Genomic DNA, 26,748 nt, shown 5'->3' on the forward strand with positions numbered 1-26,748 from the left:
AATGGACATGACATAACCTTAAGTACATGCTAATAAAGAATTATTAGAAATTCAACTAAAGACAATTTTGTTAATGCTATATTGCTATGTCATCAATACCAAATATGTTAATTTTTATCTAAAACCAACTATACCGGCCAACCATTCGTGCAATTCCAAGTTTATTTTTCAAACTAACAATGGTAATAATTAATTAATTAATTAATTATAACTCTGCATACTTTTTTTTATGAAGTATAACTCATTATACTTGAGTACCCTACACTCAGGCAATATGTATATGTTAATTCTCATTTAAAAATACTAATTAAAAAAAAAGACACTTCGTACCTCTATCTTTATTTTAAAATAAAAAAATAAAAAATAATTATAGAAAATAATGATAACATTTTTTTCAGAAAAAATAACAACAGTTACATCTTAAAGTTTATGAAGAAAATAAAAAGAATTATATATATTAATAGTTATAGATTAAACGAGTAATAAAAAATAATTTTTTTGAAGTGAGTCAAGTGACAACAAAGTGAAAAAATCTCGTTCATAGCAGTGTAGGTATTTTAAAATAATAATATGGTATTTCTTATTTAACTAATATTTTACAAAAGTTAGTTTATATAACGTGTTTTAAATACTATAGTAGAGAATAAAACTAGGAATCGTAATCAACTATAGATTTGAAGTGTCGCGAATTATAAAAAAAAAAGTGTTATAAAATAATCTTTAGATGTACCAAAGTGTATTTTACTCTTATAATAATCGATAAGGTTGCAACTATCAAACAAGGTATCCTTCTGTAAAATAAAATAAAAAATAAAAAATCAAACAAGGTATCTATAGTGCACCTCTCATATTGTAGCTTCGTGAATATTATTCCTTTTGATAATCTCAGAGACACAGAAATTATAAAGTTGAGCTTCTTTTTACGTGTGATGTTATGTATTTTCAACCAACCATTTTGAGTTTTTTGATAATATATTAGTATTTTATTAAAAGAATAGAATAATTTCAAAATGTTTTTAGTTATTTTAAACAACAAATATTATTTTTTAATATTTTTTATTTTCGGTGTACTCATGCATAAAATGAAAAATCATTAAAAAAAAGTATCCTTTGGAAACGACGTATTTTCTTGTCCTATTACGTCAACAAAGTAAATATCCTTTTGGAGCTTTTTCTTTTTAGGCAAAAAAAAAAAGAGGAGAATGCGTAAAGTTTCCAAAAGCCGAAAGCAAGTAGTTGAGTTGAGGCAGACAGCTGGAACGGTGGTGATTGGTTTTGGTTTTCAGAACACAACAGAAAAGAACAGAAAATAAAATAGAACGCACTATTTTCTATGATGAATCAAGTACTCCCTCTAGTCTCAAATAAAATATCACATTAATTAAAAATAATAATTAACTATATTAATTTTAATTAAAAAATTTAATTAACTTTTCCTTGAAACTTAATATAAAAATTAAAAAAGAGTTATTAAAATTTAAAACTAACACATATTTTAGAAATAATAATATAAAATAAAATTAGTTAAAAAAATTATATGTAAAAGAAAACTTATTTTATATATTTAAGAAGAGAGGGAGTAAATCATAGGACGACCATCCAATTACCGATTAGATCAGCCACTAGAACAACCTGTGCCACTTTTTAAGCACAAAGGAAAATTAATGACAATATTAAGATTAAGAAAAATATCTTGCAAACCAACGTCTGTACAGCATCTCCAATATTGATATTTCGTAAGTTACTTCAAATTAAACAACCTTGTTTAATAAATTTTTTTATTGAGACAGATGATTTGATAATGTTTAAGTGAATTGTTTATATGAATAATAATAATTTATTCTTATCGATTTAAAATTTATTTTTTAATTACAAAATTTAATGTGACTCAAGTTAAGTATTTATTTTAATAACTTTAATATTGAAATAAATTTTTCAGTAAAAATTTTAAATCTATTTAACATCGTAAGATTCACAAATTTTAAATAAACACAACTCATCAAAATAATAATAGATTATAAATGCTATTAGGATATTAGTTAATAAACTAAAATTAAAAAATATTAATTGTGAAGACGAGAGCATTAAAAAATTATGAACAACATAATTTTATATATCTCAATAAAATATTTATCTTTTTAATTTTTTAACCAATAGACCAAGAACACACGCTTTGTTTGATTTGTAAAAAAAGAAAAGTAAAGAAACGAATTGTAGCACCATAGTCAAAAAGTGTATGACTTAGCCTTTTGAAATTCCATATCCTACGTATTACTTAGCCAATCCGAGATTACAGTTTTTTAATATTCATACTACTAGTTTATTAAAATTGAAATCAAATTGCATAAATTATATTTCACAAACTAAAAATTTAGCTAGAAGTTAAAAGATTAGTCCATAACGAGAAACTAAAAGCTGATATGTGAGAAGCTTTTAAACTAACTTATAGTAAAACTAAACTATTGAAGTAATTGGAAACTATATAAAATGACATAAATCACATATTTAAAAAATGTCATAAGAAAATTAAATAAATATTTTAACAATAAAAATATAATAAAATATAAAAAAATTATAAGTTAGAAACTAGCATTTAAAAAAAATTATTTCAAATAATGTTTAAAAAATATTAAAAACTACTTAAAAAATTTATCTACCAAATAGTCAAACAATTTTTTTTAACTAATAAAATAATTTAAAAATTAACCAAAATGATTTATCCAACATAATTATAATAAAAAAGTCAAAATAAATAATGTAAAACATAATGACATGACACTAGGTTTTATTGTTTAAATTATTTGGCCTTTATAAATATTTAGTGTATCATACATGCCATTTTTAATACCAAAACTAGAAAATAATATATATATATATATATATATATATATATATATATATATAAAGTATTTAAAATTGTAAAAATATGTATATAATTAATTGAAACAAATAAATATTTTATCTAGTTTTAATCTAAAATGTTTATTTTTTAAGGGACTCTAGAATTTGTTGTTAGCATATTTTACAAGATAATAATCATTATGTTCTCAAAAAACTTCTATCTTCACGAACACGTTGATAATTTATATGAAAATAAAATAGTGTTAATTATTTTTTTAGTTTTAATTAATGTACTGTCCCTAACTATTAATTGAAACATTTTTTTTCTTAATCATCTGTTTTCCAACTAGTTTTTACCAAACATAACCAAAATTCACCAAATGCTTATATGATTTTCTAAATATAGAAACAATTAATCCTTAGTACTAACAAAAGAAAAACAATGGGATACTCTATTTGAAGCTGTATGTATTACGGTAACAAGGGAACTTGGCTAATTTAGCTTTTACTATTTATGAGAGTACTTCGTTAGAAGATTACCGCCATAAATAAATTTAATTAAGGGTGTTTATTTTGTAATGCATTTTGTCAGACCTTTAGTGAAAGCTATAAGAAAGCTGGCAAAAATAAGTGGGATAATCTCATGGTCTCAGAAACAAATCAAATTACAGATATACTTGTTAAGCATAAATTATCCATTCATGAAAAAGGTTGTATTTTTTATGTTTTATCATCCTTTTTGCTTTGTCTTGTTATAGTAAATTTGTCTTATATTTTATTTTCTGGTGGTTATTAATAAAGTTGTCTTCCTTAAAATGTTTTAAAGAAAAAACAATAAACCAGGAGTATTTTAAAACCTTATTGAAAGAGTTTTTAAACACTCGTTCAGCATACGAATTTATTGCAATAATCTTTTTAAGACATTGATTAATATAGTATTCAATATTTAATGTGCTGACGGTCTTGTAATATATTCGTGGAAAACAACGGCTTGTAAGTTAGTGTAAGACTTGCATTATTCTATATGCAAGTTGGCTTGTGCCACCTGGTATTGCGAAACTCATCAAATCTACAATAATAAATGAATAAAGAAACAAAAAGTACTAGTAGATAACGTTGTTTATTTGATGTGCGTGGAAGATACAAGCGCCACAAAATAAAAACAAAAAAGAGCTCACAGATATAAATTTCAAATCTTTTACTGGAAGGGAAAAGGATATGAAGTTAGGATCTATTAATGTGATGCTAGCAAAACACGAATGTCTTTCCATGTACGGTGGAGTACAATCTTGGACTGTAGAAATTACCGCACCTATCAATTTCTCATACTAGACTACTAATACTATGGTTTAGGAGAAATTATTATATAATTTAGATTACTAAACATTATATAATAATTTTATAACTTCTTACATGACATATGTAATCGAGTTTCATAAAAAAATTGTAAACTAAAAATCAAAATTGTCACCTAATAATTAATCGTCTAGTAAAAATCAAAATTACGTCACCAAAAAAAATTATATAATTCCATTTTTTACATGACACGTATATCAAGCTTTAAAAAATTGTTTTTAAACTAAAAATAAAAATTATGTCATTTTAAAATTAATCGACTATAAACATGTAGCAATTCTGAATCATGAAATAGTTATTCTAGTTTATGGGAGAAGATTACAAACGGGTTAGCAGAGAGGTCATTGTTATTTTTGCATAACTCTTTATTTTTTTTCCTTTGTATCATCTATTACCTGAAGCCAAATTATCTTTATCTAACCAAATAAACTTGGAGACTAGAAGTGCACTGAGGAAGATGATTCAATGAAAACCATTTACAAACCTGTTTTGCATTGCTTTTTCAGTTTTTCTTAAAAAAAATTTTTTACCAAGACCTTGTTTATGCTGACAACTTAATTGAGTTTATGAAGGGTCAAGATAAGCTAAACCTCAACATTTTGATTTGAGAAAACCCCATATCAAGTCTATTTTACATGTAATAAAAAAACTAAATTCACTGACATCAAAGTCATAGAATGGAGTCAAATTAATTTAATTTAAAACAACTTGACATTTTTCAATTACAACAAAAACCGACAATAATTTTTAAAGTGAAACTCTGATTTTGACTAAAAGTTTACACCAGTCACCAAAAGAATATGAAAGTTGCACTTAAATTTTATCTTTGATTCAAAAAGTAGCTATAAAAAAGAAGGTTAAAACCGCAATGCTTTTAAAAGAACTTCAAATACTTTTCTTAACATACTAATAATGAGGAACTACTATTATGAATATCACAGAAGAAATGAAAAAGTAAACTAGCAACAAAAAATACACTCTTGAAAGGGGAAACAAAGTCAACAACCATACATGATTAAATGAAAAAGAAGAAAAAAACTGCCCTCGCCTAAACAAGAGCATCATCATTTTGTACAGTCGCGTCAACTTATAAACTAACTCACCATTTTACAATCTTTACACCGTAAATGGGCTTGTATAGTCATAATATTTCATTTAATTTTATCTCTCTCTCCTCTGCAGCAGGGGGCATCAGGCGCATTAAAACATCTGAGGCCTCATCTCTCGCTTAAATTCTTTGTATAAACTTAAAAGCTACAAAATGTACAGTTTCTGCAGTAAAACCGACAACTTTATTTCCAATTGGCTACACAACCCATCTTGAGAGATAGGCAAACATGACCTCTTGGATTTGGGAGGGGCGGAGGAAGCAGCAGCAGCTTACACTAGCCTCAGTTAGCTGTACAAGATTATTTTTCTAAGCCACCTAAGCAGGTTGAGGAGGAGCCTGAGCAGCTATTCTCCTTTCTGCAACAAATTACATGTGCATATTAGAAGCAGGAGAATGGCTTGGTCTTCACGTGTGTATGTCGTGTTGTGCACATGCACGGATGCTGAAATATAAGATCGTGTGAGAATGCAAATGAAGAGATGATATATGGAAGGAGTAAGTACCTCCAGCAGCAACAAGTTTTTCTACACGCGTGACGATGTGCTTTCCATAGGTGTACTTTTTCAATGCATTCAAATGAACCTTAATTCGGGAAAGAATCAGCTCACGTTGTTGATCATCACAAGTTTCCAGCACCTTTTGTACAACGTAATTTGCAAATTGATCTTTCATCATCGCCTGCATATAAAAGGAATCTGATTTATCATTTTGTGACAAACCAAGATCTATTTTACAGGTTGTGGTTCTGGGAGTTAACTAAAGCATTCGCCACACTGACAAATAACAATTCTATTAAACTAAATTCAAGAAAGGATATGCCAAACTTTTTCTGTTCAATCATGTAAAGAGGGATAAAAGAAGTCCTACAGATTTTGTAAGTTGAGTTCATGCAATTGCATTGAAAATCATGAAGAAGACCATTACTGATCATTTATGATGGTATTCTAATTTGCTCCAATAAAGAAAGGGAAAGGCATATATTAGGAAGAGAAAGTTTAACAAACCTGAAGAGGCTCATTTTCATCGGTGGTGCCAAGCATCTCATTCACTAGTAATTGGCGCTCAGAAGGACCTCCAAAGGTCAAACATTTCTCTACTACATTGGAGGCAAACTTCTGTTGACTCATTTGAACTATCTTGCCTGCTAATTCCTTTATTATAGAAGAACGCTCATGAGACTTCCCATGTTCCAGCACATGCTGTTATCAAGGAGAGAAGAAACCAAAAGCAAGAGATCAACCCACATGTATAGCAAACAGTATAACATTTAGGGGGTAAAGGAATATTAGGGAAGTAGTGAGTAGGGGACCAGAAGCCTGTCTGACATGTGAGAGAGAACCAACCTAGGATGGCATGTTGATAGCATAAAGAAAATAGGGCAGGAAGCCATAATAACAGATTTAAAAAAAAAAAAGAATTATAAATAGTAACAATTGTCACTGAAGCACATTACATGTGTTCCAAATCCAAAGACATTCACAATAAATTCGGTTGAAAATCATAAATAAGAAAAAATAGTTTCTAGTTGAAAAATTTCATGATATCGGACAACACTATATGAAAAGATCAGAAGCCAGCCAAACGAAAAGACATTCTATTTTATTGTTAATTAACAGATTTGTGGTTAAAAGGCTTCAATATAAAGGAGAGTAACTTCAAAGCACATTGTGACATGAGAATTGGGGGACTACAATCCATCAAAGGTCCAGAAAATCGATTATCAGAACTATTTCTCAAGAAAAGCTTGATAGCAGGCTTGCAGCCAAGAGTCCGCATGCAGAAAATCATGCTCAAGTAAACCAAACAAACATGAGAACCATAAAAGAATGCTTCCACAGTTCCACTACAATGGGAATAAAGAACGAAGCCCAAACAATCTAGTCAGAAAAAATTATAAACCTGAACAACGTAGTTTCCATACTGATCCTGAGCTAGCATGCTAACTGCTCCTAAAATTTCATCCATAACTTTCTGCTGTGTTGTAGGGTCTTCGCAATGTTCCAGCACTCTCTGTTGTGTAGAAGGTATTCTTATATGACAAATGATCTTAGTTATACATGATAACAGAAACATAAGCAGTGAAGAGAACTTACCTGTATCACCCGGCAACCATATGGATGGGTTGATAGTGTCACAACTTGATCAAAAAATGTCGAGACAATAAAGTCGATTGCATCTTCAGGGACACATTCAATACACTTTTGAATGACGTGATTACCATTCTGATCACGTACACAGCGCATGACGTTACCATCAAGCTCTTGAACCATCTCTATCTTCTGATCCAGATCAACAACTTCGATGGCCTAAAGGGAGATATATAATTGAAAGAACAAAAGAAAAATGATAAGGCATTCAGAAAATTACAGAGGGACAAACATATACATATCAACTAATGCAACCAAATATTCTCAATACCTTCTGGATGACACGGCAACCATACATTTGAAGGCTAAGTGTCAGAACATGGCCAAGAAGTTTGTTGGCTAATTCTCTTCTTTGGGATGCAAGTCCATGCTCAAAAAACTGCAATATACAACTACAGCATTATCAACTATTGCTCATGCAAGATTCATGAAAGAAAATAATTAATTGAAGAGTAATGATTACCTTTTGAACCACATAATTACCAAAGACATCAGTCATCAAAGCAAGGGCATGTGGCATGATTTCCTGATAAACCATCTTTTTTTCTTCTGTAGTAGCTGTTTCAAGCTTTTGTTGAATAAATCGACTCCCGTATTGATCCGCACTGCCAATGAAAACAAAATAATCAAATTTAATTCTTCAGGTTGCAGCACAAAATGGCCAATAGCAAAAACTATACCTGAATTCAACAACATGACCAACAATTTCAGAAAGCTCAAAACACTTTGTTTTATTGCTTTTAAACTCTTCCAACAGAGAAGAAGCAAAACTTTCATCAATATTCCCAGTATCTACATGCCAAGGTCCCATGACCCCAGCTAAATTCCTCAATCCAGAAGCAAAACGCATATTCAGCTCATTGTGCCTAACAGGACTTCCAGATCCAACTGGCGAAGTGGACACAACAGAGTTTGCAATTGGAGTTCCTGGGTAAGACATTCCAACACCATATGCAGGATTTCCATAATAACCATGAGGAGTGGAGCTGCCTGATTTACCACCCAGCGGTACATTGTATTGGGATTTCTGAGGCGAGAGGATAGACCCAAGATAAGCTTTCTGAAGCTCAAGTAAATTCATGTATGAATTGCCTAAGTAGTTCCTGTCCACAGAGGGGTCATTGAGAGCAGCAAGTTGTGCTGCAGCAAACTCAGATGTCCTCAGGTACTGAAGATACATTGGATCAACAAAAGGAGCCTGAAGAGCACTGCCTGGAATTTGATTTCCCATCCTACCAATATTATGCACATCAGATGGAGCAGCAGCTCCAGAAGCCAAACCACCTCCAAGAATTCTCGAGCGCATTCCAGGGGATGCCATTGCTGATGCTGCAGCAACATTTTCAAACAAGGGTGGCAGATTACCAGTGCCAAGTTGGTTAGTCATCAAGGATGCCAACGCTGGATTTCCAGCATAGCCACTAAGACCATAGTTACCAAATGATGAATTTGTACTATCTAAAGGCTGGTACTGGGGTGGCATACTTCCTCCTCTACTAAAATGGGAGGTAGACAATCCTTTGAAATATGAGTTATTGGAAGGAACAGTAGACTTTTGTAGCTCAACCTGCCTATCCAAGGATAGATTGTTGAGATCTGACCCACTCCTGTTGTTCTTACTTGAATTTTGCAAGTGTGCTGATTCAGATTTCTTTAAATAAGCATGTTGCTTCCCATGATCTTGACTACCTTGCCTACCAAAAAGATATCTCTGGTGATTATCAACATCTGATTCAACCTGTGATGGAAAATGGTTTTCACCATCTAACACATCATCTGCTGACAAGTTCATCACTGACAATGCAGCCACAAGATCTGCTGACTCATTGACGCCAGATGAAACACCATTAAATGCATCTGGACTGACAATAGCTCTCTTGTCAGAAGCAATGGCTCTGCCACCACCCATAGGCGTGATGCAGGGACTGGGAGCCCTAGCAACAAGTTGTGGATCAGGAGTAGTGCTTCTTGACAAGGAAGATCCTACTGCAGCAGCATAGGAATATGAAGCTGGTGGGACAACATTTTGGGCTGCAGATGATCCTTGAACATTTGATCCAGACCTTAGTGCATCAGTGGCCATGGACTCGCGGCATGCATGAGCCAACTCTGCTTCAGCAGAACTAGTGATATCATTGTCATCAAATGCATCTCGACTGGCTGGATGAGAAGGAAGGCATGCGATAGAGGTAATATGCCCTAAATCTTCCTGCACAATTACTGGTTGTAAATGATGTGCAGAAGAAAAAGGATATGGAATTAAAGAAACCTAAGAAAAAGATCAAAGCAAATGCTAAATTCACTAGAGAGATGTCAACAATTGATATAAATATTGCTACAAGGAAACTTTCAAAAATGCAATGCCAAACAAATAATATAGCAAAACACACAGCCTGCCAGATCAAAATCAACATTTACTCCGCTTTAATACTGAGGTATATAAAATTCTTTGAAACTACTGGGTGTAAAACCAAATCAATCTATATACTTGTTCAAGCTTGGTTAAAATTCACTGAGAAAATGAAACTGGTGCAGAATCATGAAATGAATCTTGGAATGAATTTCTTGGAGAAATCATGAACCAAAACTGAGAGAAAGTAAGAAAAAAGAAGGGACATAGAGAAAATTTAGCAGGAAGAGCTTCTGCAAATTCTGATTTTAAAGATACAAAATGAATGAAACTGTATTATGACTACAACTTTGAATATATAGTGAAGTGTGTAGAAGAGAAGGTTGTAGCTAAATTACTTCAGTTGAAATTCTGTGATAATTCAGTCATAACAGATATAGAACCGAGTACTTACATAATCTGTTAGCTAAACTAACAAACTGATGGGCATGAATCCTTTACAGTGGAAAATTTCACAGCAGCAGATGCTGTGAAAAATCTAATCGTCCCTTCCATAAATCCTATATTTATTATATTATATTTTATGGAATAAATTAAATATTTTAATGGCTACGATGTTATCCAGTAATCAATTGACTGGAGACCGGAGAGGATCACAACCCCAGACTGACACATGCTACAGTTGACAATATAGTACTACAGTATACAGTAAAGGATACACTATGTATGCACTACAGTATGAAAATAGTATACATATGTACTGTATGTATACACTAATATTACAAACTAAACACAAATGTGGTTTGAAAAGCTATAATGTGCCCAACAGATTTTATGGTGAATGCAACAAATCAACTATATGTGGTACAGGACAAACATAAAGAATAGTCAGAAGTATATGAAAAATATAAAAAAAAAAAATTACAAAATGTTATGCTGTCATCTTCCATCACAATAAGCACCATAAATAACGAAGTAGAAGCCAAAAGTCAAAGACGCGAATGCATGGCATCCTTAGCATTCCAATAATCAAAACATAACTACCATCAAGAATTACAAACATTAATCAAAACTTTGGAACAATACCACACATCAGAACATAAAAAACAATACTTAGCATAAAATAAACGACCAAAGATCATTTGCAACCTCACAACATATGCATCAATTAATCAAATGTCACCTATGAAATAAAAACACAAAATGGTAAGTCACACAATCCAAGAAAAATAGAAACAGATGCAGCACTAGGTCAATTAGCCAATCAGTGACAGAAGAAACAAGCCACCTGAAAAATTTCAGCAAAGCTCTTTTGTTTGCTCAGCCCTAGTCCAGGCAAACCAATCAGTCCATCACCACCCCACTCGGAGGAACCTCTTGTTTCTTCATTATCCACCTCACCCTCTTGTTTCCTCATATTAAAACCTGGTGGGGTAGAAAAAGGTGATCTTCCACTGTTGTCATCAGTCCTGCTCACTTTCCTCCTATCTCCAATTCCACCTAGAACTGAGGCCCCACCTCTAAGTCTTTGTTGAAACCTCCAATCCTCCTTTGACAGCAAAGGTGGTGGCAGCCTAGGATTCAAATTCACATTGGAGTAATAGTATGAAAGATACGCTGGATCAGACCTAAGCTCTTCCTCAGAAGCAATCAAATTCACATCCTTAGTCCCTTGAAACCCCGAAAAGGCGACAGGAGCACCAGCGGCACCACCAAACAACCCTCCAACAGCACTCAAAGAACCCTCCACAGTTGGAGGCGCTGATCCACTCCTATAAATATTAAGCTCTTGCTCGCGATCATCAGCCTCCTGTCTTCGTTGCTCACGAAGCAACATCCCTAACTCCTTCTCCAGTTCATCACCAAAAGAACCCTCGTTACTCCCAAGCATTGGTCTTCTTTCCAATTCAGACAACATTTTTCAAAATCTCAATTTGATCACCACACACTAATCATCAACCTAATAGCTAACACTGATCACTAGCCACCACCAGAAATCAAACCCTAGCCCGGAATACAACACAAAAACTCAAACTTTTCTCATCCCAGAGCGTAAACCGCCACACCCCATATTAACAACTTCAGAAAATTCTAACTAGTAGTTACTCCAAAACAAAACAAAAAAACAATAAACTTTCCTTGTAAAAACTGCACCAAAGTCGCTTTTGAAGCTGAAACAAAACCACCCCAAGAATCAAGTAAATAATGGGATGGAGACATTCACTCTGTGTTCCCCACAATTGGTCTCCATAATTATAGTCAAAAAATTCCTAGGTCATGTTTTGCCAAAGGATAATATATATAAACATAGAACAAAATTAACTTCCAAAAGAACAGCCAGATAAGAAAAAACAGTGAGTGACAAATGGTGCACTGATCAAAAGGAAAACAGTGAGAGATCAATCCGGCGGCGATTGGTTCTTAGAACCCTTAGGGTTTTGTTCCATTTAGAAGAGGATTAAATACAGATGATGATGGTAGGAAGCAAAGCCAAACTTTTTTTTTTTGTTTGTAAAGTTTCTATTTTTATTTCTGAATCTCGGAAATATCCTGAATATTTTAAGTATTACAAGGAAGACGTGCAGGGAAGAATTTTTTCATCTTGAATAATCATAAATCATAAATTAGGTTTCATTGATCATAAATATTTGACTTAACTGTAATTTTATTTTCTTAATTTTTTAAATTTATGATTTTAATTTTTTTTATTTTTAATTGTAATATTTGAATCTTTAATTTTATAAATTTACAATTTTAATTTTTTTTATAGATTATTAACTAATAATTATGATTATTAGAGGTATTAAATTAATTATAAATTAAATAAAAATTACTAAACATTAAAAAATTAATTAAAGATGATTAACGTGGTGTTAGTATCCCGGTTGGTGAAAGAAATCCTTGTAAAGAAGAGAATGAATATAATGTTGTGAAAAATTAAGATTAATAAATTTTTATTTAATTTTTTTAATAATTAATTATTTTGATTAATTTATAATTAACTTAATAATTCAATTAATTATGATTATTTGTTAATAATTTATCAAGAGAATCAAAAGCGTCATTTATGAGACTAGAGGGATCAAATGTTACCATTAATATTCATGGGGACCAAAATCATGAATTTGGGAAATTAAGAGAATCAAAATTATAATTTAACCTAAATATTTTTAGGAATAATTAGATAAATTTCTTGAAAATTAAAAAAAAACATGATATTTTTGTCATAATTCTCTTATTAGATCAATTATGGGTTTTGTTAACAAGTATTTTAGGATATTGATTAAAAAATTTAAAAAGATAAAGTATTTATGACAAAGATCACAAGTAGCATAACAAAAAGTTATGAACAACCTAATTTTGTGCATCTCACTAAAAATCCTTTTTCTTTTAATTATTTAATCATTGTTCTAAAGACACTAATTAAGACTTATTATTTGGATAAATAATTAAAGTACAACAACAATAAAATTTTAGTCTATTTCACCTAATGAGATAAGACTTTATTGTTATTGTTGTTTATCACACTAATTAATATAATAAAAATAATATGATATTTTATTATAACGAAAAAAAAAACTTTTACTCCACAAAAGAGTCATGCCTCCTCTCTTCCTCAAAACTAACTAAAAAATATTTATGGGACACCTTTTTAATGTTATTTTTTTCCAAATTGATACTCTTTTTCTTAATTATAAGACTTTTTTTAAAAAAATTTGTTTGTTATTTTTCATAAGATATTTTTCTAATTTTTAGATATGTTAGTTATTTTTTTCGTACATACTCTTACTTAATTATTTTTCCTCTAAACATAATGAAAAACAAGTAAACTGTTAGAGAGATAATAAAAGAGTATTTTTTATTATTAGTATGAATAATTGACAAATTTAATATTATTAACTAAATTAACTATTTTTTTAAGAAATATGAATGAATCAAAATAATCTTATAAATAAGGACAAAGATCCTTACCAAATATTAGGTAAAGTAATTGATTGAGTGAAATTACTTTTTATAAATTAGAATAAGTTACTAACTTCTTTTTTTTATCTCAATTTATTCCTTTTAATTTACTTAAATTTCATTTTAATTTTTTTATTTAATTTAAAAAAAGTTATCTATTTTAATTTTTAATCTATAAATATATAAAGGAGATAGAAAGTTTTTTTTTACTGAACGGATAGAAAGTTTTAATATACATATTTTTATACTTATTTTATTTCTAAAATTACATTCATAAGTTAGTAATTTATTCTTTTAATTATCTTTACAAATCACTCACTATTATATTACTTTTGTATTTAAAATAAAATATGAAGAGGCCGCGAGGCACAAAGTGCCTAATGTTCCCTATTATTGTTAATTGGAAAGTAGCATTAGATAACATTTTTTTTATTAAGAACCTTGACATTTTACTTTAAATTATAATTTGGTTTAATGTCAAACTACTTATTTTAATGAATTTTTCATTATTTTATATTTAAAATATTGATAACTAAACAAAAGTTGATAAAAAATCAAAATTATAAAGAAACTCCATTTTTTGTTTTAAAACTATTATTATAAAATATTAAAATATTAGTTTTAAACAATATAAGTTTATTTAATTTAATTATATTCTTTTTAAGAAAATGGGAAAAATGTAAATTACTGTTAAGATAAAATTTTATTAATCAAATATTTTTTATATTTTTAAAAATTATTATTTTAAATACTTTTATTTATTTTTAATATTATTAAAATAATTTTATGTAAGTTAAATTAATCTTACATAATGCATTATTTTATAGATATATTTTTATTGGAAGAAATAATTAATTTTAAATAAAACTGAAGCTTAAAAAAATAGGATAAAAAATATGATTGAGTTACTTGTCAAATTTGAAAAGTATTAATTTTATTCTCATAAATTTTTTTATCAATTTGATCACTGTATGAATGAAACATATTTTTATTGGTTTTTAGGTATTAACTTTGTTAGATGATTTCTTTACATAGTCAACATACTTAATTATTTTCTCTTTCTATCATGCCAAGCACACTCAAAAGATTAAAATTGACTAGATTGTAATTTTTGGAGATTTTAACTGTTATAAATTATTTAATTCATTTTGAAGAATTTTGCCTATCACAAATTATTTAATTCAATTATAATCAAAATATAACACTAAGTCTATTAGTCACCTCATACTATTATCTAACAATATTATAACTAAGAATCAACAAAAATATATTTTAAGTTTACGGGAACTAAAATCAATACATTTAAAAATATGAACCAAACAAACTAATTAAATTTCCTTCCTGAGATAAATTAGATATTACTTAAAAGTGATTATTGATACATTTAAAAAAAACTAATAATTAATAACTTTATGGAAATCACGCAGCAATTGAAATACATTATGCGCTTTCATAATTTCAAAACATAACCATTTAATAAACCACGGACATCACACATTTTTTAAGGTTCGTGTATGTCATAAAATAGAACTAGCAATTATATTTTAAAAACGATGGCTATAATAATCTTATATAACTCAACCAAACTCAATACAAGAAAACATTTGTGGTCTACACACAAAAAAAAAAATCATGCACAAGAAAGTATTTGACTCCATTTCATCTGTCTTCTCGAAAGTGATAAAGTGATTGCTTATATCAAATTTAACAACTTCAAGTTAAGGTCATAGTTAGTTTGATTTTTAGTAAAAATAATATTTTTTTTGTCAGACTTTACTTATATTTTAATTAAATTTTAAATTAATCAAAAACTCCAAACTAGAGTATTAAGCCAAAAAAAAATGACTATAGATCATTTGATCATTATTTATTATTTTATATAATTACAAAATCCCAGTGTAGGAGCAGCAGCGTGGGATTGATATCCAATTTGCCTATAAAAGATAGATTCTTATTTATTTTTCTAAGGAAATCTTATCTCTGGCTAAATTATAGCTATTATATAATTTGTTTTATTTTTTTATTTTTTTAAACTATCAAATCAATAGAATTTTTCTCTTTTTAAAAAACCCATTTAAATACTATATTTTCTTAAAATTTAATAACTATATAAATTTTTATCTCCTATAAAAAAATAATCAATTTTTATCCTTGGCTTTTTTAAATTATAAATTTGAAATTTAAAAAATAAATCTTATCTGGAGATTATATTTTATTAATTTTAGTCATATATAATTGTTTTTATCTATTGACTTTTTTTAAAACAATAAAATCTATACCAACGTATCATTTTCTAAAGATTTTTTTAAAAAATATTATACTTTTATCAAAATTTCGTTATCATACCATCAATTTTTATCTCCTGGTTTTTTAAATTATAAAATCAATAATAATTTTATCTTTTTTAAAGAAATCTTATATGAATATTATATTTATTAGTTTTAGTCATTATATAATTATTTTTTATGGAATGAAATTTTTTTTTATTAAACTTTATTTTTCTTGCAAATGAAAGAGTTATTGTTTCTCAAAGTGTCAAAATTTCAAAATTCTTAACAAGATTGCATCGTGATCTTTCTTAGCTATGAATATACTCAATGTTATCCTTTGCAACGAGATAAAAGATGAATCCTGATTGAATATTTGTTTGTATGCATTGAAAAAAAATGCTGAAAAATTAATGCAATTAAATTTTTTGAACGATAGTGTGTTGGTTCGTTAATCATTTCTTCAAAGTTGATGGTATATATAGATATTAGTATTAGTTATCTCTAATGGGAACTTTTCTTCACTTTGGCTTGAGTATGATGCTTATGCTCATTGGAGAGTTTAATGTTTGCATTAAAATGTTAAATGCATGTCCTTCTTTATGTAGCAAAACCATTTTGATTGGCTTTCGTGTAAAACACTTCAATAGAAAATCACTTCTCTTTGGTCAGAGCATGTTTGCACAACAAAGTTTCATTTATTTTTTTTATAAGATTCGACGGACCCTAGGAGATAATCTCTGTAAAATGAATCTTAGACGTAGAGAAATAAATGAAGTCTTAAATGTCATCCTTTAACATTGTATTAGATCATGACTTGATCATGTTTTCGTCTGATACATGAGATGCATGATGTATACCACATGGTATGTATCGCATAAGATGTAACTTTTAACCTTTGTATTTATTTGCATCTAATCAAAATAATTAAAGGTTCTAATTTCTCTTAAGACATAAATATCTTGTGACTTGACAATATGTGTATCAAAAATGATAAAAGGTGATATATATATATATATATATATATAAGGAGAGATCAACTTACACCTTGAGTAACTTTTCCATCATTACCATTTATTTTCTTGGAATATAATGGTGAGAATGTGGTGTAAATTGCTCCATTTTTTCACTCCATAACTTCGAAAAGTAGGTTTCATATTGTAAAATATTTGCAAACATTGTTTATGTGATGAATTGACATCTCCCATAATTTTAATTTTAAGCTTACAACATTTGTTTGTTATATGTGAAACATAGTATACTCATAGACAAACCAATCTTATTGCTCATTGCTTAGCAAAAGCATCAAGATCTTTTGCTAGTCCACATGTTTTTTTTTTTATTTCAGTTCATCTTGTATTGACAACATTATTTTACATGAAATGATAGGAGTTTATGTCTTTAAAAAGAAGGTTGTGTTTGTTATCGGTGATGGAAACAATTGATCGAAGACATAAATGAACCACAGACATTTGGTGTCAAAAGAGAGAAAACAAAATAATTTTGAAAAGAGTGGGTCTCACACGATGTATTTCTATTTGTGCATCAAACAAGAAAAAGAGGACTAAGTCTATCATTTCACAAAAATGACCTCTATACCCTTGTATTTTTTTTTTCATTTGTGAGTATGAGACATGTGTTGTTCGTTTTCCAGGGCATAATAGTATTTTTTGTCTTAATTTAATTCCCTCCTTTATTTGATTCATACCAAACAACTTTACAATATTATTTTTACTTTATTTCTCTCCTATTTCACTCATAACAAACAACATAACATATAATTTTATTTCTACTCTATTTCTTCTTTTCAAGTTATTTCTCTTTTATTTTTATTTACTCTATTTCTCTCCTTTAAACCGAACACAACCTTAATGAAATTTATTTCTCCTTGTTGTGTTATTTCATAAAATTGGTTTGATACAAATATTACTTGGCAGGAATTAAGTATACTTGTCAAATATATTTAATTAACCATACTATTTAAAAACAACTTATATGCATTGGTTTAAGTGAAATTAAGTTCAATCTCTTTTGTGACACCCAAATCACATTGACTCTTAAGCTCAATACTTATAAGAATTTATATTCAATTAATTATCTTATTAGAAATTGAATTTCATTTAAGTTAAAACTTATGAATTTTCTTAAAAACCTTTATTGAAATCAAATCACAAGGGTAATATAATAATTTGTGAAATATTTGTAAAAAGTTAAAATGTTACTTTAATACATACATCACTATTATCAATATGATTATAGTTATCGAAAGTGGTAAAATAAAATAATTTTTGTCATACCATACATACATAACCAGACAAACTAACCCTCTATAATGAAGGAGATATAAGATTGTTTTAGCAGTTAAGAGATGATGGATGAAGAGAGGAAGAAAGTGGGGAGAGATACTGGGTTCGAATCCCTCTAATTAACATTTCTAACCAATCTAACAAACTAATATTTTCCAATAAAAATAAACCTCTATAATGAAAATAAAAACTAAATCATAGTAGTGGTACTATCTTTCATCTACAACTAGGAATGGTTGTTCCTCTAGAATATCATCTTTTGTGTCTTTTCTTATCCTTTTGCACATCTTTCATCTCCATATGTTAAAAACAATGTTGTACCACAATCATACACAAAGAAAAGATGAAATGAGTGAGTTAAATCACTTTTTACACAAGGTTCAGAGGATTGTCTGTGACAATCACATAATTAATTTAAGGCTTGAATATATTTTTTGTTCCTGTCAATATTTATTTTGTTTTAGTCTTTATAAAATGTGTTTATTTTGTTTTTTTTTGTCTTAAAGCATTTTAGAACAATAAAAAAAAGTGCTTGAACACTGAAATAAGCACTATCTAAAGCATTTTAAGAATAAAAAACAAAAAAAAAATATTTTACAAAAACTAAAACGAATTTTTTTTTACAAAGACTAAAATAAAAAACGTTAAACTGCAAGAATAAAAAATAATATTTGAGCCTTAATTTAACACATAATATGAATGCATGATTCCCAAGGGTTTGAACTAAGTTATCATGACTTGATCAATCTCATATGGATCCATACTTCCATTGATGTTTATCCACAATCCTCAAGAGGGAATTGGGAGCTCATATATTTCCATAAACAATACTAACATCAATGTCGTCATTATTATTTTTCTCGAGAAACAAACAATGTTACACATTTGAGCACTCATAACTATTCGAAAGTATAATATACTACATCAATTTTGGTGATGCTAAGCAAGTCTCAGAGTGCTTAAGGTGGGATAATGAATGCCCTAGTTCAAGGACGCAACCCTAGATCGTTAGGACACTAACTCACTCAAATCCATACTTCTTAGACCTATCAATAGCCCCTGCATTTCATCCCACAAGGTATCAAATTGTGACTTCCAACTTCCAAAATCCCATGACAATGTTGTCGACGTTGTGTAAGGTATTGTTGAAGGAACTGTCGGATGACAGAGAGGGTAGGATGGGTCAATGGAATCTGACAAATTGGTAAAGATAGAAAAAAATAATGACAAAAAAGAAAAATAAAGAAAAAAAATCTCAACTATTATTTAAAAATTAATATATCTAATGGTGAGAATACACTTTCCCATGGTGGGAGACATGGCCCTAGCCTTTCCCTACTTTTAAATAAACTAGATTACTACCCATGCGGATGCATCGGTAAACTGCAAAATTAAATGTATAGTACAATTATATACATTTAGTTATAATGTTGTAAAAATTAGTAAATGAGAACTAAAATTAATATAAGATTATTAGGAAAGGTTAAAACTAAAACCTCTAAAATGCAAAACACAAGATACAATATTTCACATGTTACTAAATATTTATGAACCAAGCAACTGAGTTGAAAACCAACTGTAATTATACATAGCACAACTTATCATTCAAAGCTGTAAAAACTCTAAAAATAAAACAAAAGTCATCCTTGAAAAGGCTTAAATGAAAATTGAATGTAATAAATTGGAATACATAGTATATTTTATATAATAAACTGTCTATCCACAAAATGATAAGTTCACAAAAAAATTCCTAGCAAAAGCAATCCTAGCATCATTTCCCACAAAATACACCACCAAGAGTTATAAACAAAAATTTACATATATTAGTATAATATAATGTACTTAAATTACAAAAAAATCCAAAATAAAACAAAGTTAGATGTTGCATATGATAACTCAAATATAATTTGCATTCCAACTTCCAAATTTTGTGATTATGCATCCACAACCAATTTTTGCATCTTCCTCAAATGATTGTAAACAATCTTGCATTCTGTACTCCCTTCCAAATTCAGATAGGTGGATCCGTGCGGATACACGAGTAAGCTGTAAAATTAAATGTATAGTATAATTGTATACATTTAATTGTAATTGTGTAGACCTTGTTTAATGAGAACAAAAACTAATATGATTGAAGTATATAATATATTTTATAAAATAACATTGTCGATTTATATTTGATGATATCCATGGTTATCCATGTTTTAAAAATTTTATAAACAATAAAATACATATTTAATTTTATTGAGGTTATTGTTGTTCGATATGTTGTTGGTATATTATTTACAAAAGACTAAACTATGAAGTAAAAATCTAAAACTACTAATATATTGAAATGCATTCATCATAAATATATTGAAAAACAATTACAAGACTAATTTGGAGCATCATCTTGACAATGTCATATGATAAATGATTTAATAAAAGCATGAGAACAAATCAAAGTATTTTTTAAAATTTAGAAAACAAAATTAAACCCAAAAAATTAAAAAAATTATTTAATCTTAGAGTAAATAGACATTTTGGTCCTTGACTTTTGGCCCCTTTTACAAATTAGTCCCTATCTTTTTGAAATGTAAAAAATAATTTCTATCTTTACATTCGTTATGCAAATAAGTCCTTACCGTTAAAATTCAATTCCCACTTTTAGTCATATGTCTATGTGGCAAGTCTTTGTCCATGTAAGCAAACCCATGTGACAAGTGAAGAAGTTTTTTGTCTCACGAGCTAAAATCAATTTACGTACCAGTTTCTTTGATCCAAGAGAAAGGGTTGTGGTTCTTGTACCCAAAAGCTTATAAGAAGCATATCTTTTCAACACAAAATAAAGATTAAAGGAGCATATAAAGAATAATAAAATAAAGATTAAAGATTTTCAACACAAAACTTATAAGAAGCATATCTTTTCAAGGACATAAGATGGGTGGTGTTCAAGGTCTGGAGCAAAAGCTGTTAAGAAAACACCAACTACTACCTTTGAAATTTCTCAACTGCAAGAGCTATGTTGAGTCTCACAATGGCCAAAACAACTACCTCCTCTCTCGCTCAATCTCTGACAGGTTCCTCCGTCGCTACTCTCAAAGCCTTGTCGTTGCTGTCACAAGCGATCGCAGCCAAAGTCTCTCCTCCAACCACCTCTTATGCGGACGCCTACCAATCTTGGCCCCAACAGCCACGCCCACCTTTGCAGAGTCTCCACCTCTGGATCTGTTGTCGCCATTGCATTCGTTGTTGTGGCCGCCTTGATGATGTAGATCCAGTAGTTAGGGTTTTATTTTTACAATAAAAAAGTACAGTACTAACAAATTTATCTTTATTTATGATTGTGTTTGCGTTTATGTCAAGTAGGCCTAGGAACAATGTGGTGTACTACCCCCAACAGGATCTTAAAGGGGTTGGATTCGTTGGAAGGAGGGTACAAGATCCGCAATCGTTTCTCTTGGGTCAAAGAAGTTGGTACGTAAATTGATTTTAGCTTGTGAGAAGCTTTAGAAACCCTAATTTGAGAAAGAAGAAGCAAGTGAAGAAGAAAATATTTGACAAATTTTTAAATTTTACATCAAAGTCCAATTTACGTGTCACAATCTAGGACAATTTGTCAGATAGTCTATGTGAAACTAAAATTGCCAACAATGCACCTCACTAACGATGTTACTTTTAAATTTAACGACAATGACTATTTTACAAAACTTATGCAAAGATAGAAACTATTTTTTACATTTCAAAAAGATAGAGACTAATTTGCAAAAGGGGTCAAAAGTCAGGGACCCAAATGCCTATTTACTCTTTAATCTTATGTTTATATGTAATTATTTTAAAAAAATGTATAAATAATGGTTAAGATAAGCATGATAATAGAGCATCACGAGATTGTATGTTATTCCATATTCTTGTTCTCTAACATTGTCTTCATTCCCGTCTCTAGTTCTTGATGATGATGATAAACAAATATAGAAAAGAAAAAATAAATATTAATAACAATGATAATTACATAAATACATAAATTTTGGATGAATTGAGATACTTAACATAGATTTTGAAAATCTTCTTTGAGATGAACAATAGGATAATTGATGTATATAAATCGTTTATGGTACAGACAAAATATCAAAATGACATTGTTTTAATATAAAAAATATATTTCTATTTCTATTTTTTTTATAAAAAATATTATTTATTATAATAAAAATCAAACTAAGGTGTTAAGACGTTTATAACAAATAACACACATTATTTAACTAACTGATTTAAATTGCTTGATGTTGAATTTAAGTATAGTTAATAATATAAGATTTTAAATAACTTTTCTATAACTAATAGATGTTAAAATAACCAAATAATATTGAATTTAATATTATACTTAAATTTTATCTTCTTTTTATTAAACAATCTTGTAATAATTATATACTATTTCTTTTAAAAAGTTAATAAATTAATCTTATTTTTATCTACTTTTGTTATTTTTTTTTATTATAAATCTCATATTCCTTTTTGCACACATTTACTTCGTTTTTTTTAATCGCATACAACCATTCAGTTAAATACATCAATATAACATGACCAATATATTATATACTATTTATATTTTTCATTTTACCTTTTTTTGGGTGTAATTATTCATTATAAAAATTAATTTAAGAAATAAAACTAAAGAAAATATAAAATAGGTTAATTTATTTGATTAAGAATATATTGAATAACATAATATATTTTTAATTAATAGAAATATAAATTTTATTTCAAATTATCATTTCTTTCTTACACAACTACAAATTATTTAATAAATTTTTAACATATTAAGTTATAGATATGATAAAAAAATATTACATTTTAATTTAAATATCTTAATCAAATTAAATTTAAATTATTTTTTCTGCTAATATCAACTCTATTACATAAACATTAAATAGCAGACCCACCAAACAATAACTAAAATGTAATCCCAACACTCAGTTCAGACCCACCAAACAATCGTGTAGTTGATTCAAACTTTCATCCATTTGAAACATTCCAGAAAGTGTTTGTATCAAGATTCCTCTTCGATGTTTGTTACCTCCTCAGTTTTCTTAAACACACTGTTCCAAATCTTTAGCTTTCGGGTCAATCATAAGGTTCTTTTATATTACAATTCCATAGTATAAATTAACATTAGAATTTTAAGCTCAATAAGGCAAGATTCGTACATTACAATTCTATAGCATAAGACAAAATTTTGATTCATTATTTTCAGAACAAAATAATTGTATTTTTCCTTTTAAACATCAAATTGACACAAAGTATGCTATTCTACCTTTTTATGTGCCCTAAAATCAAATTTAGGAAGGAGCAGTTTAAGGTAAAGAGTGTTATCCAATATATGTTGGATTTGACAAAATTCTTATAACATTTGTAAATATCACATAGATCCATTCTCAACACTGGCTTGGGTTTTCAAAAGAGGAATACAAAGTGAATACCAATAAAAGCCACTGCACAATAAAGTCAAGACTCAACTCATTCCACATGATTCAAATTTATGAGGTGTGTATAAAGAGACATTTAATTCATACCTTCAATCTTGGATTCTTGAAAGGTAAGGCCAATACATATCACATTGTATAGAAGACATAGTATATGTTTACTAAATATAGTGTAGGAGTAGAATGCCAACATATCCAGGATATCAGAAGTACCTTGGAATATACTTGAAGCATTTGGGTATGCTAGCAACTAAAAAACTAAATAAGAGATCTGCTACTTTCAACTGAGACAAACAATACAAGTTAGTTACATTTTCCTTTGATAAATACTTCATTGCCAACTTCCTAAACAACATGGTGTAGCACATAAAGTACTCAAGCAACATTAATAGTTATAGAAAATAATAAAGGCAAGGACAAAACTTAGATGTAGTTCTATTGGTGCTTTTGGTGTTGTTCTCCAATCAAAATTGGAGTTTCACTCAGGTAAACCATGTAGTAAAGATTTCCATCAAATGCTAACATTCGTTACTAAGGTGAAACTCCTATTCTAATTAAAGAACAATAATAAAAGCATATGCGAAACAACACCAAAGCTTTGTCCTAAAAATAAAAAAGTGAACACAAACACACTATTAAGATCATTAAGAGCAAAGTGAGGAAGGAGATTGAGAATCAACTTACAAATGTTTCTCCTTTATCACATAATCCTTCTTCAAAAAGTAACCATAAGCTCTATAAATCTCTTGTATCTACACATCGAACCAAAATTTTGTATCATTATCTTAAACCTCATAAATCAAAACATGTTTCATGTTATGTATATTAAATTGACAAATAAAACTATAAAAATTTAGAGAGAACAAAATGAAAATAATCATGAAAGAAAATCTAGACACAAGCTGCAGAAATCAAGAAGTGAATGAAATAATACATAATAATGAGCACAATTTGAGGATAACAAACAAATGACCATATATGAAAAAGCAGTCTGGGTATAGGAGATCACCTGTGAACCAATAAGAAGGTTCTCTGGTTTAATATCCCTATGTATTACATGCTTTCCATGGCAATATATAAAGGCTCGGGCCAATGATGCAACATACTGCCTCAATCACAAAATAAACATTAATTTGTCAGTCAATATGGAATTTTGTAATCCACAAACAACATCATATGGGGAGAGGAAAAGAAGGAATGTTGTTGTATGATATATACTTACAGTAGTTACACGTCTTTCACTGAAATATTTGCATTTTTGCAATTCCTTGTAAAGATCACCTTTGGGTCCCACTCTAAAATCAAATAAACTCGTTTATGCAAATAAGTTATTTCACAGAAAATGTCAATAGCAATGAATTTAAACCTCTTCAGCAATATCAGCATTAAAAAAACCATACCTGATCATAAAAGTATCCATCGAGGCGCAAAATGTGGGGATGTCGGAGATGACTCTGTATTTCAACTTCACGTCGAAGTTGATGCACAACTTAGGATTGTTGCAATTGACTTAAAGAGTACTTTCAAAGCAACAATATGATTACTCTGTATCAAACAACAATTCAGTTTCACAATTAAATTAACATGTGAAAACAATAAGGTGAAGAAAACCATTTCAGATATATAGAAATCAACAAAGCTCATGTATAATGCAATAGCTCTTATGATCAAACCAACAATTCCAAAATCCTGTTAGGTGAAGACACGCTAAATGCTCATGTAGTAGCTCTTTGGGGTTTAACTGTGGAAAATGCATAGCAACTCACGCCCCTATGGTCCTTGTGTTGAAATGCAATTTTCAATTAGACGAAAGAACAGTGGTGGTAAAGATGAAAAACCCTATACCACTTTACCACAAAGATTGTAATACCTCATCAAAAACCAACTTCTTCAAAAACTTGAGTTGCTACACCTCTAAACAGTTTCTTATTCAAATCCTCAATGAGAAATATAAAAAAATATGCAAAAATCACATACAAAGCTTACCAAAGCAACCAAGAATAGCACAAACAAACTTTTCCCCAAACAAATGTAAACACAAGGAAAATAAATCAAGAAGGGAATGAAATAATCCGTAGAAATTAGCGCAATTACGAACTATCCACAATCAACAGGAATTAGTATTGTAATTGTTATTTGAGAGAGAAAATCTGAAAATAATCGCAAACTCATAGTCTTCTCTCTGGCCAAATAGACATGACCAAATTTTCCCCTTCCAAGAGGCTTTTCGATATCGAAATCATTTAGTGTCCACCTTCTTTGCTCCGCAGCTGAACCGAAGCCTCCAAAGAATCCTAACAAAACAAACCACAAACGAATCAAAACCATCACTAGGTTTTGTTGCCGATTAATCAATTCCACAAAGATGAATAGTTTAGTTTCAAGATACGAAAACCCAAGATTTAAGAAACAAAAAAATGGAGAGAAAGAGAGAGATCTTATGTTGTTGAGGTTAAGTCTCTATTGCAATGGCCATGATGGATGGAAGCGCAAGGGATGGAGAGAGAAATTTTGAAGAGTGGTCTTAATGGATAGAGTCTCTATTGTATTGTGATGTGTTAGGTTTTACATAAAAACACACAACTCAAGAGGTCGTCGGAGCTAGTGAATACAGGACACAGAGAAATGAGGTGAGGTTGCTGAATAAGGGTGATCATCAGGATGAGAAGCATCCTAGCTTGACGACATGACCTTGTAGGTTTGCTAGCTCAGAGGTGTAGAGGTAACGTAAGTAGGTAGCGCAAGAAGAAGAAAGCATAAATTTTGGATTTTGAAAAATTTTGAAAAAAAATGGACGTAAGCGCAAAATGGGAGTGTACGGATTGCCGAAAGAAAAGAAAGAAGCGTTTTGTGAAGCGTGTATTATTTGCGATAACAACACGTATGCTTGCTGGTTGTCCTTTTATTATTAGGATATAGACTTTATGCGTGTGCTTCTCCCCTTTTAG

At 29.3% G+C, this 26,748-nt stretch overlaps 3 protein-coding genes across 4 annotated transcripts in view; all 3 read right to left on the bottom strand.

The window, feature by feature from the left end:
* Window positions 1–5,144: 5,144 nt before the first annotated feature.
* Window positions 5,145–12,309, bottom strand: LOC114376715 (pumilio homolog 2-like). The gene is made up of 9 exons (XM_028334960.1): window positions 11,094–12,309; window positions 8,136–9,664; window positions 7,919–8,060; window positions 7,727–7,834; window positions 7,402–7,614; window positions 7,208–7,318; window positions 6,313–6,507; window positions 5,812–5,986; window positions 5,145–5,664 (listed from the first exon to the last, which is right to left on the bottom strand). Exons 1-9 carry the CDS (start codon window positions 11,721–11,723, stop codon window positions 5,624–5,626), a joined length of 3,144 nt encoding a protein of 1,047 aa, XP_028190761.1. The 5' UTR covers window positions 11,724–12,309; the 3' UTR covers window positions 5,145–5,623.
* Window positions 5,145–26,748, bottom strand: part of LOC114376714 (pumilio homolog 2-like) — a 28,737-nt gene continuing 7,133 nt past the window's right edge. Inside the window, exon 10 of the mRNA XM_028334959.1 lies at window positions 5,145–5,587. The gene's annotated coding sequence lies outside the window, so the exon portion shown is untranslated. The remainder of the gene's footprint in view (window positions 5,588–26,748) is intronic.
* LOC114376716 (serine/threonine-protein kinase Aurora-2-like) lies at window positions 20,052–26,688 on the bottom strand. Of its 2 annotated transcripts, none has more exons than XM_028334961.1 (5): window positions 25,201–26,688; window positions 25,023–25,095; window positions 24,810–24,905; window positions 24,485–24,552; window positions 20,052–21,582 (listed from the first exon to the last, which is right to left on the bottom strand). In XM_028334961.1, the coding sequence occupies exons 1-5, from the start codon at window positions 25,218–25,220 to the stop codon at window positions 21,492–21,494; spliced, it is 348 nt and encodes a 115-aa protein (XP_028190762.1). In that variant the 5' UTR covers window positions 25,221–26,688; the 3' UTR covers window positions 20,052–21,491. The 2 variants fall into 2 exon arrangements, with proteins under 2 accessions (XP_028190762.1, XP_028190763.1); XM_028334962.1 differs by lacking the exon at window positions 20,052–21,582 and adding an exon at window positions 23,565–24,084.

This window comes from Glycine soja, chromosome 11 (assembly GCF_004193775.1).
Source record: "Glycine soja cultivar W05 chromosome 11, ASM419377v2, whole genome shotgun sequence".
Taxonomy (NCBI): domain Eukaryota; kingdom Viridiplantae; phylum Streptophyta; class Magnoliopsida; order Fabales; family Fabaceae; genus Glycine; species Glycine soja.